General features: G+C 47.6%; 4 protein-coding genes across 6 annotated transcripts in view; 1 reads left to right on the top strand and 3 right to left on the bottom strand.

The window, feature by feature from the left end:
• Positions 1 to 628: 628 nt before the first annotated feature.
• zc3h14 (zinc finger CCCH-type containing 14) lies at positions 629 to 6,540 on the bottom strand (the record flags this gene model as incomplete). Of its 2 annotated transcripts, none has more annotated exons than XM_083534455.1 (17): positions 629 to 778; positions 880 to 986; positions 1,122 to 1,201; positions 1,394 to 1,530; positions 1,612 to 1,768; positions 1,911 to 2,080; positions 2,158 to 2,317; positions 2,472 to 2,543; positions 2,832 to 2,969; positions 3,100 to 3,200; positions 3,356 to 3,513; positions 3,607 to 3,910; positions 3,983 to 4,142; positions 4,241 to 4,281; positions 4,697 to 4,811; positions 5,967 to 6,009; positions 6,319 to 6,540. In XM_083534455.1, 17 exons carry the CDS (start codon positions 6,538 to 6,540, stop codon positions 775 to 777), a joined length of 2,169 nt encoding a protein of 722 aa, XP_083390581.1. In that variant the 3' UTR covers positions 629 to 774. The 2 variants fall into 2 exon arrangements, with proteins under 2 accessions (XP_083390581.1, XP_083390582.1); XM_083534456.1 differs by having other exon boundaries at positions 1,122 to 1,198.
• Positions 6,541 to 7,142: 602 nt separating this feature from the next.
• Positions 7,143 to 10,057, top strand: rmdn3 (regulator of microtubule dynamics 3; the record flags this gene model as incomplete). The annotated part of the gene is made up of 13 exons (XM_083534517.1): positions 7,143 to 7,329; positions 7,424 to 7,586; positions 7,752 to 7,883; positions 8,012 to 8,097; positions 8,169 to 8,365; positions 8,456 to 8,558; positions 8,655 to 8,715; positions 8,796 to 8,871; positions 8,982 to 9,059; positions 9,205 to 9,303; positions 9,429 to 9,482; positions 9,570 to 9,650; positions 9,741 to 10,057. 13 exons carry the CDS (start codon positions 7,143 to 7,145, stop codon positions 9,807 to 9,809), a joined length of 1,386 nt encoding a protein of 461 aa, XP_083390643.1. The 3' UTR covers positions 9,810 to 10,057.
• A 288-nt stretch (positions 10,058 to 10,345) lies between these two features.
• The window catches only part of rad51 (RAD51 recombinase), a 16,773-nt gene continuing 12,162 nt past the window's right edge, over positions 10,346 to 14,956 (bottom strand). Inside the window, exons 2-9 of one of the 2 annotated variants that reach the window (XM_083534538.1) lie at positions 14,498 to 14,593; positions 14,241 to 14,378; positions 14,010 to 14,127; positions 13,729 to 13,915; positions 13,013 to 13,126; positions 12,735 to 12,864; positions 12,528 to 12,649; positions 10,346 to 10,686 (exon numbers count right to left, since the gene is read on the bottom strand). In XM_083534538.1, coding sequence (XP_083390664.1) covers positions 10,563 to 10,686; positions 12,528 to 12,649; positions 12,735 to 12,864; positions 13,013 to 13,126; positions 13,729 to 13,915; positions 14,010 to 14,127; positions 14,241 to 14,378; positions 14,498 to 14,593 — 1,029 coding nt within the window. In that variant the 3' untranslated portion in view covers positions 10,346 to 10,562. Of the gene's footprint in view, positions 10,687 to 12,527; positions 12,650 to 12,734; positions 12,865 to 13,012; positions 13,127 to 13,728; positions 13,916 to 14,009; positions 14,128 to 14,240; positions 14,379 to 14,497; positions 14,599 to 14,956 lie in introns of both variants that reach the window. The other variant, XM_083534539.1, reaches the window with a different exon arrangement.
• The window catches only part of flvcr2b (FLVCR choline and putative heme transporter 2b), a 69,113-nt gene continuing 66,651 nt past the window's right edge, over positions 12,495 to 14,956 (bottom strand). Inside the window, exon 11 of the transcript XR_014532302.1 lies at positions 12,495 to 12,510. The gene's annotated coding sequence lies outside the window, so the exon portion shown is untranslated. The remainder of the gene's footprint in view (positions 12,511 to 14,956) is intronic.

The following is a 14,956-nucleotide window of genomic DNA, read 5'->3' as shown; positions in this document are numbered from 1 at the left end:
TCAGTAGTAACACAGTGGTGTGATTAGTTTCATTATATCACTCTCCCTTACTGAGATACAGTACAGCATACTAACAATACAGTACAGTACAGAGGCTCAGATCTCAGCTCTGAAAAGTGATAGAACAAATCTACTCACAGCTCCGTGTTACGCCTGAACTCCTTCACGCATGGTGTGCATTTGAAAACTGCAGAAAACATACATTTTTTTACCTCAGAATAAAAAGAGTTTTAGATTTTTTTGGGGTAAAAAAAAAATGGACATTTTCAAATAATCACTAAATTCACAATGCACATTAGGAATGTTGAAAAAACAAACACAGTGGTGTGAAAAGTTTCGTTTCGTCATGATCCAGAGCTGAGATTTAAGCCTCTGTATGGGTGAAAAATTCAACATTTTTACATTTCCAAGAAGGTGCACCGGAACTGCACTGTAACAAGTGTAACTACAGTGTAACAGTATTGTAACAATAACTGGTTTGTGCCTGATGTTCTTTAAGCTTCAGGTCAGAGGCAGTAGACCGACTGATCAGACCACGAGCCTGAGATTCCGACTGAAAGCGGGAATTCAGTCGGGATTAAAAACACCAGCACACCTGTTACTGGTTATTGAAGAAGACGACAGTGGGTTTAGATCAAAGTGGCATTTAATGCCGCGATGAAGGGACTACAAAAAAACACAACAGTTTCAGATCAACACCTTCAAAAACAATGAACAACAAAATAAAAAAAAAAATCCTGAGGTTCTGCGGTGTTCAGGAGCCGAACGTCCTCTTTAGCTGCAATACACACACACAGACACACACACACAGTGTTACTGCATGTAAATACCCGGGAGAGTGTGTGTGTGTGTGTGTGTGTGTGTTTGTGTGTTAGTTACCTGGTCTGTGCTTTAGTCCACTTGAGGGCGTGTCTGGGTGGTACAGAGGCTGGTGGATGGTAGAAAGTGCATCCTGAACGATTACAGTGTGATGCAAAGCGGCATGGCTGCAACACACACACACACACACACACACACACACACACACACACTAATTAATGAATTTATTTACATATGATTTTTTTTTATATCTGCATTTACACAAAATAAAGCACACACACACACACACACACAAAACTTACTTTAGGGTGGTAGAATGTACAGTCGGTCCTCTTACACTCGGGAAAGAAACGACACACACTGTTCGACTGAGGAGCAGCTGCTACACACACACACACACACACACACACACACACACACAGGTTAGACTTTTTTAATGCCAACCTTTTCATAGACCACGCCCACTTCTGGTTTCAATTCAAATGAAGACAATTGTACAGATAACAGCTGAGAAAGTGCACCCCACACACACACACACACACACACACACACACCCACACACACACACACACACCTGGTTTAGGAGGCTGCAGCAGGGCTCTGTGGCTGGCGTGTGTGTATGGACAGTCGGGTTTGGAACACTTGCTGTCGTATTTACAGTTGGGATGGATGAACAGACACTTCTCTCCATACACACAGTTGGGAAACTTCCTACACACACACACACACAGGTTGTTGGTTTTTTTTGTAAGGTGTGTGTGAGTGTGTGTTTGTGTGTATAAGTATACACACCTGCAGTTTGTTGTAGGATGGAGGTACACACACTCGTCTCCGCTCTTACACACCGGCCAGAACCTGCAGCGTTCCGGAACCTTCTGTCTCTTCACCTGCACCGGTTCCTCGTCCATCGGTTCTTCTCCCTCTCCCTCGTTCATCATCATCATCCCATCTGAAAGGAAAAGAGAAAGAAAGATAACAGTAGTGTTAATAACATAAGTGTTGTGTAGGATTACAGTTACACAATCAGTCCAAACTTTCTGTGTGTGTGTGTGTGTGTGTGTGTGTGTGTGTGTGTGTGTGTGTACACTCACCCGTGTATGAGGGGTGAGAGGTCATGGTGAGATGAACCGGTGTTGAGGGGATGATGGTGGTGGTGTTGGGGACGTGCTCAGTGTCCATGTCATGATCAGTGAGTGTGGCCAGAGGACTCGGAACTCCATCTAACGTCACGATGAACTTCGGACTGCTCTCACATTTCTCTCTGAGGAGGAACATGGGGGAATATCAGCATCATCATCATTCTCCTCCTCCTCCTCCTACACCCCCCCCCCCCCTCACCTGGCCTGTACTGTGCGTGGTGTGGTGGGCGGAGCCTCCTCCTGAGGGACGAGCTCCTGCCTGCTCCTGATTGGAGGACTCTGTTCCAGCTCTGGCTTCCTCATGATAAAGGAGCGAGTATCCAGGGCCTTCAGTCTCAACGGCTCCAACAGCTGCAGCTCTGCACAGGAAACAGGAAGTGATGTCACGATGGGAGCACACACCATCATCTTAATACTTTACTGTTTACTGTGTGTGTGTGTGTGTGTGTGTGTGTGTGTGTGTGTGTGTGTGTGTGTGTGTTATATATATATATATATATATATATATCTTACCAAGCTGTTGCTCCCTGCTCTCGTCTTCTGGAACCTCCTGCTGCAGTCTTGACGCCAAAGAACGAGAAGGAACTGGAGAGAAAGAGAGAAAGAAAAGGGATGGGGAGATTAAAAAGGGATAGAGAAAGAGAGCAAGAAAGAAAAAAAGATAGGGAGAGAGAGGTGAGAGAGGGAGAGAAATATAAGAGGTATGGGAAAAGAGAGACAAAGAAAGATGGGGAGAGGAAGAGAGCAAGAGAAGGAAAGGGATGGAGAGACAATTAGAGAGAGAAAAAGAGGGATAAGGAGAGAAGAAACAGATGATCACATGACCAACTCAATCCCTCTGCAATAATGAAAGATAAAGAGGCGGAGTCTCACCGTGTGGGCGTGTGTAATGTGCTTCCTGTGGGAGGAGCTCGTGCAGGTGCTCTTGGACCATTCGGATGGTGGCTCGGTTCACGGGGCCGCTCCCCGCGCGGGTTCTTGGCGCCACTGGAACCGTCTGCCGCTGCGGGACTGCCATGGCAACGGAACCCAAACAAACAAGAGTCCCAGATCAGATTGAGCAAAACATGAGAGGGTTTAGTGTGTGTGTGTGTGTGTGTGTGTGTGTGTGTGCGTGCGTGTGCGTGTGCGTAAAACTCACTGGTGTACGCAGTCGTGGTCTTGCTGATGGAGTCCTGAGCCTCTGAAATGGCCTTCAGGATTAAATTCTTATTAGCTTGTTTCGCTGGAGGCAGAGATGGTCTGTAACACACACACACACACACACACACACACACACACACACACACACACACACACACACACACACACACACACACACACACACACACACACACGTCAGCCTGAGTGTGGGATGAATCAGGTGAACTGAAAAGACGTGATGTAGAGGAACACACCTGCGCTCAGGTTTGGGTGGGAGAGAAACTCGACTCTGGACGCCGTAATCTTCATCGTCTTCCTCCTCTTCCTCGCTCTCTTCTCCTCGCTCCTGAGCTTTCTGAATGCGGACCACCGAGCTCGCCACGGGGGCTTTCCTCTTACGTGATGTTTCGTCCTGCGGCGAAGTCATCATCCAATAGGAACACGTCTCATGAATATTTAAGATTGTAATTAGAATATATAATAATATTCATGAGGCCCTTCTCACCTTACTGGTTCCGTCTCTGTAGCTCCGCCCATAAACCAAGCTGGACCTGTCCTGACCTCTCGTGACCTCGGGCAGCCTGTAACTCTCCTCGGCTCTTCCTGAGCCACGACTGGAAGACCGGCCGGTTAAGGGCCGGGGTTTCACGGAGGCAGGGACCCTGAGGTCGTGGGCGATCAGGTCATGGCTGATGAGGTCATCATCCTCCAGGTTAGGTTTGATGTCGATCACTGCTTCGGCCGAGTGTTCGAGCAGAGGCTTCACTGTGGAGGTCAGTCTGGAGGACGAGCGGTCAGAGGACGTTCTCCTAAAACACAGTGTTAGTAACGGGGTGTGTGTGTGTGTGCGAGCAAAGCTGAATTAGTAAATCTTTATTTACCTTCCATGATGCTCGTGGGCGGAGCTAGAGACTCGTCCTTCTAACCTATCAGAGCGTGAGCTGGACACGGCCAGAGACCGAGACTCCTCCCCTTTACGTTCCTCTCGACTGGACACGCTGGTTTCCAAGGGAAGGGGCTTAGTGCGGAGAGAGGCGGGCTCTAAACACACAACAACTAATTATAAACAACAACTACACAAATTATATACACATACAATGTATTCCGTGTGTGTGTGTGTGTGTGTGTGTGTGTCGTACCCACTGCAGCTGATCGGAGCTTCTCCAGAACTCCATGTAACCTGTGACACACAATCACACATCTGTACACACTCATTACACAACCGTGATCATCAGTGACTGAGAAATAAACAATGTCCTGATAAATGTGTAGAGTGAATACAGCAGTTGTGTAGTTGTGTAGATGGAATGATGGCATTGTGTATGTGGAGATGATGTGTAGTTGTGTGTGTTGTCATACCACACACTGAACTTAACGGTGTGTAGGTGCATGTGTATTTGTGGTCTAGTTTCTTGTGTGTAGTTGTGTATGTAGTTGTGTAGCTGTCGTACCACAAAGTGAATTTAATGGTGTTGTGTAGGTGTGTGTAGTTGTCGTACCACTCAGTGAATTTGATAGTGTTGTGTAGTTGTCGTACCACAAACTGAATTTGATGGTGTTGTGTAGTTGTGTGTGTAGTTGTGTAGTTGTCGTACCACACAGTGAATTTGATGGTGTTGTTGCCCAGGAACAGTGAGAGATCATCAGCCATCTGCTGAGCGCTTTTCTTATTAGCCACCATCACCATAATATAATCAGGAAGCTCCTCATCTGGAAGAACACACACACACACACACACACACACACACACACACACACACACACACACACACACACACAGTGTTACGTACACTCCTATATTCTCTCACACACACACACACACACACACACACACACACACACACACAGTGTTACGTACACTCCTATATTCTCTCTCACACACACACACACACACACACAGTGTTACGTACACTCCTATATTCTCTCTCACACACACACACACACACACACACACACACAGTGTTACGTACACTCCTATATTCTCTCACACACACACACACACACACACACACACACACACACACACACACACACACACACAGTGTTACGTACACTCCTATATTCTCTCTCACACACACACACACACACACACACACAGTGTTACGTACACTCCTATATTCTCTCTCACACACACACACACACACACACACACAGTGTTACGTACACTCCTATATTCTCTCACACACACACACACACACACACACACACACACACACACACACACACACACAGTGTTACGTACACTCCTATATTCTCTCTCACACACACACACACACACACACACACACACACACACACACACACACACAGTGTTACGTACACTCCTATATTCTCTCTCACACACACACACACACACACACACACACACAGTGTTACGTACACTCCTATATTCTCTCTCACACACACACACACACACAGTGTTACGTACACTCCTATATTCTCTCTCACACACACACACACACACACACACACACACACACAGTGTTACGTACACTCCTATATTCTCTCTCACACACACACACACACACACACAGTGTTACGTACACTCCTATATTCTCTCTCACACACACACACACACACACACACACACACAGTGTTACGTACACTCCTATATTCTCTCTCTCACACACACACAGTGTTACGTACACTCCTATATTCTCTCACACACACACACACACACACACACACACACACACACACACAGTGTTACGTACACTCCTATATTCTCTCACACACACACACACACACACACACACACACACACACACACACACACACACAGTGTTACGTACACTCCTATATTCTCTCACACACACACACACACACACACACACAGCCAGACAATAGTGTATATAAAGAGCTCACCCACATACGCCCCCAACTCCTGCAGCTTCCCTTTAATGGCCGCCTGAAACACACACACACGTAATCAGTTATACACACACACTCTTGTGTTCTCTTGCACCAACACACACACACACACACACACACACACACACACACACACACACACACACACATATATACACGGGTTTTAATGAACTAGCCTATAGCAATATGATGTAAATGAGCATTATTATATATACACACACACACACACACACACACACACACACACACACACACACACACACACACACACACACACACCACTACGCTAGCGAAACACAGCTAATCTATGCTAAGCTAATCGCGCTCTTGTAGATGGTTAAAATACCCGTATTTTCTTGCTGATCTCCGTCCCGATTTCCATCTCTCGTCCTTTCACCGCCTCTAAATCACCACGTGGAATAAATAAACTGTAATTACTTCTTTTGGTGTTGTTTTTATTTAAACAGTTTTTAACCGAACTCCTTCCTCCTGCACTGCTTAGCCGGGGATACAGGATCAACACTGCGCATGCGCACGGAGGGACGAAACGGCGTCTCGTATTACACATATACTACGCATGCGCACGGACGGATACTGTTCAACACGCACACAGTCGGAACGGTACGGAACGGATACTGCGCACGCGCATGTGTGGTTCCTGGACTCCAGGACACTAGATGGCGCTGCTGTAACGCGTTTTCTTCAGCAGTTCGTTCCTTCGTCGCAGTTGTTTTGCTCAGACCGGTACTTTCCGTTTTAAACCGAAAGTGTGTGCGGATTTCGCGTGAACAGTCGAATTCAGTTCGTTACAGCAGCAGATGAAGAAGAAGCTGAGTTCTGTAACCGGAAGTGTAGCGCAGCATCGTTATCAGCTCCGAGCACAGGACTGCACGTGAGAGAAACGTGACGAAATCGGCGCGTGCGGTTCATCCCAAAGAGAGATATATACATATATATATATATATATATATATATATATATATATATATATATATATATATATATATATATATATATAACAGTAGAAGTAATTTTGTTACTAGGATACGAGGCGCGCGCACGGCGTGCCGGTCACGTGCTGCAGCCGAGGCGCACGTGACTCTGTGCAGATGAGCAGGACCTTCGGTTCGGTACAGATCGGTATTATATCGGGTTTAGTCCGGGTGAGGGATGAGTGCTTTGGGTCGGAACGGTCTGATCGGGCTCGGTATCGGGGTCACTGTGAGCACCGGTATGATCGCCTTCCTGCTCATTAAGGAGATGGTGCGAAGGAGACGCGAGCGCCGCCTGGTGGCGTCCCGTAGCGGTGCAGGGTTCGGACAGGACATGAGGACAGGCCTGGGGCAGGACAGTGGAGGTACGGAGACTGGGATTCCGGGGGATATATATATATACAGTATATATATATTTCGTGATACTGTAAATGACACTGTGTGTGTGCGCGTGTGCAGCCGTACTAGCGTGTGCCCTGAGTGGGTTGACCCCGGAGCAGCACGCTGAGCTGAGGAACACGCTGGACGAGGTGATGATGAGCGTCTCCACTCTGCGTGGTGAAGTGGCCGAGCTGAGGAGCGGTCTGAGGGACATCGCCAACACCATCATCGAGGACGTCAGGTCAGTCTCCTGTCAATCAAATCCGTCCATCAGGCGTGGTCTGGATCTCTAGCAGAACATCTTGTGGAGCTCATTATAACAGCTGATGGAGGTGAACTGTAGAGCAGGTCAGGTGTCCACACGTCCACACGTGTGTGCTGTAAGTGTCTCTGTGTGACTCTGTAGGAAAAGCGTGGCGGAGGGTCAGAGGTCGCGGCGGCGGCGGCACTTCCCGGCGAGGGGGCGCTCCGACTCGATGAGCTCCAGCTCCATCTACTTCACGGCGAGTAACGGGATGACGACTCGGAGCGAGGGCGGGTACGCCGCACCGCCACGCCCCCTACTGCACACAGAGATACACTGCAGACCGACACAGCTGGGGCTCTTTAACTGTGTGTGTGTGTGTGTGTGTGTGTGTGTGTGTGTGTGTGTGTGTGTGTTCATAGATACACGACTGCTTATTCAACTGCGGAGTCTGAGTATACGGACCGAGAGACGGACAGAGACGAGGACCGCGATGAGGAGGACGAAGGTGAGAGCGGTGTTAGCGTAGCGTTAGCGTAGATGATACGATTTAAATCCCTGGTTTGTGATCGTGTACAGAGGAGGAGCGCAGCTGCGTTACAGTTCTGACCCTGCAGCCGGACCAGCTGCACACGGAGGATGATGATGTGGACGCTGATGAAGAACTGCTGGGTCCTGAACTTTCCCTGCTGCTGTCTCAGTGTGATGTCCTGCACGCCGGGGATTCTGGGAAAAAAAACAAAGCCTTCAACCTGCTGACGGAGAACAAACCTCTGGTGACTAATACTAACAATAACAATAACAATAATCATTCAATATAACTGTGATAACTGTGTGTGTGTGTGTGTGTGTGTGTGTGTGTTCAGTACAGCGATAATGCCGAGTTTCTATGGCGACTGGCTCGAGCCTACAACGATATGTGCGAGATTGCAGAGGACGAGGAAGAGAGGCAGAGCTACGCAGAACAAGGTGAACACACACACTCTCACACACACTCACACGTAAATATTATGGGGAATAATTGTGTATTCATCACTTGTGAGCATGTGACCTGTGACCCTGCAGGTCGTGAGGAGGCGGAGTCTGTGCTTCAGAGGAACACACTGAACACCAACTGCCATAAATGGTAAATGTCTGATACACACACACACACGACATATGTATTTAAACGTCATCCTTTTTCCTGTGTGTGTGTGTGTGTATTAGGTTTGCTGTGCTGACCAGTCAGACGTCTCAGCATGGCAGCATGCACAGTAAACTAAAGAGCAGCTACATCCTGAAGGTGTGTCTGTGTGTTTGATTTAGTGGGTGTTCTCTGTATCTGGTCAGTTGTACAACCTGTGTGTGTGTGTGTGTGTGTGTGTGTGTGTGTGTGTGTGTGTGTGGGGTCAGGAACACCTGGATCGCGCTTTGGCACTGAGAGACGATGACCCGCTGTGTTTCTACCTGCTGGGCTGCTGGTGCTATGAGGTGTGTGTAAAACACACACACACACACACACACACACACACACACACACACACACACACACACACACTTTAATACCAATGTGAAGGATTACCAAGGATGCCCACTAGGGGGCAGAGTTGACCCACGTCTCCATGTTTCTCTGTAGATCAGCAGGTTGTCATGGTTGGAGCAGAAGGCAGCAGCTGCTATCTATGAAACTCCTCCATGTTCCTCTCTGCAACACGCTCTGGAGAACTTCCTCAAGGTCCAACACACACACACACACACACACACACACACAGCTCTGTACAACACCAACATGTTAGAAAAGATCTGTTAGCACAGAACTGCCCCTGATGTGTGTGTGTGTGTGTGTGTGTGTGTGTGTAGGCCGAGGAACTGAAGCCAGGATTTTCCCGAGCAGTGAGACTCTACATCGCCAAGGTTTACATTTCCTTCGTCTTTCCCTCTTTCCTCCCTTTCTTTCTTTTTTTCTTTCCTTTATATCTTTATCCTCCGTGTGATTTTCAGTGTCATAAAGATTTAGGGAACGAATCAGAAGCGAGGAACTGGGCGGGCCTGGCGTTAGACACCCCCCCGGACGCCCACCAGGTGACGTAGCCCCGCTTTGCTGTTGCGCGTCACTGTTTATGGCCCGAAGTGAAGTTCAGATTACTGAAATGATCATATACACATCCACAGGAGGCGAAGCTCACAGGATTGGAGGCGGAGCTACAGGGGTTGATCAACTGCCCACCTAAAAAGGTGTAAAGACCCCCCCCCCCCCCATACACCATAATGGATCATTCCAATGGAAGCTCGAGTGTGTAACATGAAAACTGACCAAGAGGAGAAGGTCACCTACTGAGGGACCCACGTTTTATGAGTAGATGATGTGAAACATCCTGCTAACTGACCAGTGTGTGTGTGTTTTATTTACTACATAATGAAAGTATTTATTTCAGGTGTAACTGGTGTGTGTGTGTGTAACGAAGGAAATAAACTCTACCTGACAATAATAATACAGTCTGTATGTGGTATTGCTGTAATATTATACAGATATAAGATTTTAAAAAGAGGTGTGGCCTGTGTGCTCAATACCAGTGCAGAAGGTGTGGCCTATAACATCCAGATGTAGTGAAGGAGGCGTGGCCTGTACTGTTAGCACAGAGCATGCCTCCTTTACTGGCACTGTCAATCATCATAAGGGGGCGTGGTTTCTGTACCTCACCCATAACGGTGCCATACTGAACTGACAGGGTTTGACTGCTTTTCACACATTAGATCAAACTTAAAAACACACGTGATCACGAGCAGCAATAAAACATTTAATCATTTTATATACAGAAAGAAGTACAAAGAAAAATCCAGAAATGACGAACAGAAAAAAAACTGAAATGTAGTTTATTGTTTTATCAACATAAAGAAAAACTGAAACAAATGTAATGCCCTCTCTCTGAAGCCCCCCCAACCACACACACCAAAAGATTCCTCAGCCTGACACACACACACACCGGTGGTTCTTTAGTCTTTAGCGTCTCCGACTCCGTCTGCGTTGATGGCGAACATGGCCTCGGCCTCGGGTAAGCAGGGAGAGTCGTAAATCTTACAGATCCGAGTTTCACCACGCCCCTTCCTCAAATACAGCCTGAGGGACAAGTCACAGTGTGAGACATGAGTTATAAGGCCTATGTAGGCAACATGGTGTGGGAAACACCCATAATATATCAATGATGGACTACATAGTAAATACACTGACTGACACACATGTGAAAGAATTGCTTCGAGTGGAAACAACGGAATACGAGGCAGATTTGAAGGGGATTGTTTAAGGCAAGGATGCCAAAAGTCCCACTAAGTAACATGCAGAGTAAAAGAAAAACGCTATTGTAAATTATTATATTTTTGTTTGTGGACTTGGTTAAACAGAGTTTGTGTGTGTGAGACAGTGCAGTGTTCATTGTTGAAAATGACTGTCATTATGTTGGTGTATGATATTTACAATAAATCTGGCTGAGCAGAGGTGTGTGTGTGTGTGTAAGAGGAAGGGATGGGTGATGTTCATGTGTGCCCATGTGTATGATGTGTTTTTTTGCGGTAACCCAGTAAAAAATGTGGTTTCCGGTCTCTGACTGGTTGGCCACCACTGATATAGTGTATAGGGTGTGTGGTTTGGGACACGCCCACACTGGGATGATGAGGGACTATATAGTGTATAGGGTGTGTGGTTTGGGACACGCCCACACTGGGATGATAAGGGACTATTTAGTGTATAGGGTGTGTGGTTTGGGACACGCCCACACTGGGATGATAAGGGACTATTTAGTGTATAGGGTGTGTGGTTTGGGACACACCCACACTGGGATGATAAGGGACTATATAGGGTGTGTGGTTTGGGACACGCCCACACTGGGATGATAAGGGACTATTTAGTGTATAGGGTGTGTGGTTTGGGACACGCCCACACTGGGATGATAAGGGACTATATAGTGTATAGGGTGTGTGGTTTGGGACACGCCCACACTGGGATGATAAGGGACTATTTAGTGTATAGGGTGTGTGGTTTGGGACACGCCCACGCTGGGATGATAAGGGACTATTTCCAGTTTAAGTGTAGATTAAAAACATATCTTTTTAGCAAAGCCTACACATAACACACATCACACACATCACATCACAACCTTGTGCTCCAGAACATCTGATCACATGCACATTATCAACTTGTGCTGTTAATATCATGAACAGCAGCTACGCTAATTCCTCTCCACTGCTTCTCTTTCTCTCCCCATCCCGAGGCTTCCTGAGGTTTGGCCAGCTCCAGTCACGTCTCACCTCGGGAAGATTATGGACCTATGGATGATCATGGAGAAGTAGATGCCGAGTGTTTAAAGGCCCTGGCATGGAGAAGCTGATGCTGGATCTATGATGATCACAAATTGTTCTGTATTGTTGAAAGATTTATGACCAAACTCTTGATGTCACCCATATGAGGATGGGTTCCCCTTTGAGTCTGGTTCCTCTCAAGGTTTCTTCCTCATATCATCTAAGGGAGTTTTCTCCTTGCCACTGTCGCCACGGCTGCTCATCAGGGACAAACGCACACCATTCACCTTCACTGTTGTTTTCTGTAAAGCTGCTTTGAGACAATGTCTGTTGTGAAAAGCGCTATACAAATAAACTTGACTTGACTTGACTTGACTATTTAGTGTATAGGGTGTGTGGTTTGGGACACGCCCACGCTGGGATGATAAGGGACTATATAGTGTATAGGGTGTGTGGTTTGGGACACGCCCACGCTGGGATGATAAGGGACTATATAGTGTATAGGGTGTGTGGTTTGGGACACGCCCACACTGGGATGATAAGGGACTATATAGTGTATAGGGTGTGTGGTTTGGGACACGCCCACACTGGGATGATAAGGGACTATATAGTGTATAGGGTGTGTGGTTTGGGACACGCCCACAGTGCACTGATGAGGTTTCTGACCTGGTGGTAGAGGCGTGCGCTAAAATATTTCCTCCGATGGGTTTTTTAGGATCTGCGGAGAACATGGCCGCCCCGTCCACCTGCGCGACCACCTGATTGCTGATGACCACAGCAACGCCAAACTACACAGAAAGAAAACCCCAGAAAGCTCAGTGAGATGATAAACGATATGAAGTCTCTGTGTAAAGTGTAGATTAGAAGACGCACCTCGTCAGCGAGACGAAGCAGCATGCGGAGGAAACGTCCCAAATGACACTGACGGGCCGAGAGCTCGCCTCGTCCTGAATAATCCGTCCTGTAGAGCGCAGTGGCACTGTCCACTATCAACAGTGCATACCTGAGAGAGAGAGGGGGGGGGGGGGGGGGATTCGCTGTGTAACCTGCTGGTTTTTCCAAGTTTGCAGCAGCCCTGTGTGTGTGTGTGTCTGTGAGAGAGAGAGTGTGTATGTGTGTGTGTGTGTGTGTGTGTAATGTGAGTGTGTTACCTGGACTCAGCCATCATAGCTGAAGCCTGATAGAGCAGTTGAGTCTGATGGTCCGTATTAAAAGCTCGAGCATAAGCTACATTATCCAGAACATCACTGCCAACCAGCCCGTACCTGTAACACACACACACACACACACACACACACACACACTACAATAAGAGTTTTTCCCGTGTGTGTAGTGGATTAATGTGTAAATAACACACACACACAGTGACACACACAGTGACACACACAGTGACACACACAGTGACACACACAGTGACACACACAGTGACACACACAGTGACACACACACACAGTGACACACACACACAGTGACACACACACACAGTGACACACACACACAGTGACACACACACACAGTGACACACACACACAGTGACACACACACACAGTGACACACACACACAGTGACACACACACACAGTGACACACACACACACAGTGACACACACACACACAGTGACACACACACACACAGTGACACACACACACAGTGACACACACACACAGTGACACACACACACAGTGACACACACACACAGTGACACACACAGTGACACACACAGTGACACACACAGTGACACACACACAGTGACACACACACAGTGACACACACACAGTGACACACACACAGTGACACACACACAGTGACACACACACACAGTGACACACACACACAGTGACACACACACACACACAGTGACACACACCTCTCGGCCACAGCGAGCAGTCTCTCAGGTCTGAAGGTGCCCTCAGTGTCGATGTACATGGCCTTGCCCTCTCCTCCACCCTGGTCTATGGGAAGTTGGCACGTCACTGCCAGTGTGTGGCACAGCTGAGTCTTCCCTGTACGGAACTCCCCAAACATCTCTGTGATGGAGCCCGTCTCAATACCACCTGTACACACACACACACATGTTCAGTTCTGCCATGTTTATGTGTGTGTGTGTGTGTGTGTGTGTGTGTGTGTGTGTGTGTGTGCCGTTCTCACCCTGCAGCAGTTTGTCGAGCTCTTTGGAGCCGGTGGAGATCTGGATGATCTCGGCTCTGCGCTGGTGAAACTCTGTCGCTGTGGTGAACCCCATCGGAACCAGCTTAGCCGCCTCGCCCTGCACACGCACACACACACGTAGATGGAGATAGTGCGACTGAGATCGAGGATCACAGAGAGACAGACAGCTGAGGAGAGGCAGTTGGGGGTGTGTTTATTTTCGCTCCTCACCAGGATCTTGTCAGCTTTGGTCTCACTGATGCCCTTGATGTTCAGCAGCTCTTTTTTAGGAGCGTAGGCCACGGCCTCGATGGTGTGGAACCCTGCATCCTCCAGCTTCTTCAGATCACTTGCACTGATCCCACACTGCTGTAGCTCACACACACACACACACACACGGTGACTTGTGAGTGTGTGTGTGAGTGAGTGTGTGTGTGTGTGTGTGTGTGTGAGAGAGAGATGGAGTGTAGTAGATATTGGTCTCATACCTCCAGACGGGTCAGAGGCTGTGGGCCGAAACTTTCCTCCTCCTCCACATCAGCCTCGACCTCCACTCGACTTGCACTCATCGCCATCTCCACCACCTGCTCTAACACACACACACACACACACACACACTTTACACTGTGTAAAGGTCAGTGTATATGATAAACATAAATAAGAGTGCATGTGTACACTAATGTAAAGGTGTGTGTGTGTGTGTATGTGTATATAAGAGTGAAAGCTGTGTGTGTGTGTGTATGTGTATATAAGAGTGAAAGCTGTGTGTGTGTGTGTATGTGTATATAAGAGTGAAAGGTGTGTGTATGTGTATATAAGAGTGAAAGGTGTGTGTGTGTATGTGTATATAAGAGTGAAAGGTGTGTGTATGTGTATATAAGAGTGAAAGGTGTGTGTGTGTATGTGTATATAAGAGTGAAAGGTGTGTGTGTGTGTGTGTGTGTATG

The sequence above is a fragment of the Silurus aristotelis genome (assembly GCF_946808225.1).
Source record: "Silurus aristotelis genome assembly, chromosome: 28".
Classification (NCBI taxonomy): domain Eukaryota; kingdom Metazoa; phylum Chordata; class Actinopteri; order Siluriformes; family Siluridae; genus Silurus; species Silurus aristotelis.
This window is presented reverse-complemented; position numbering and strand designations above follow the sequence as displayed.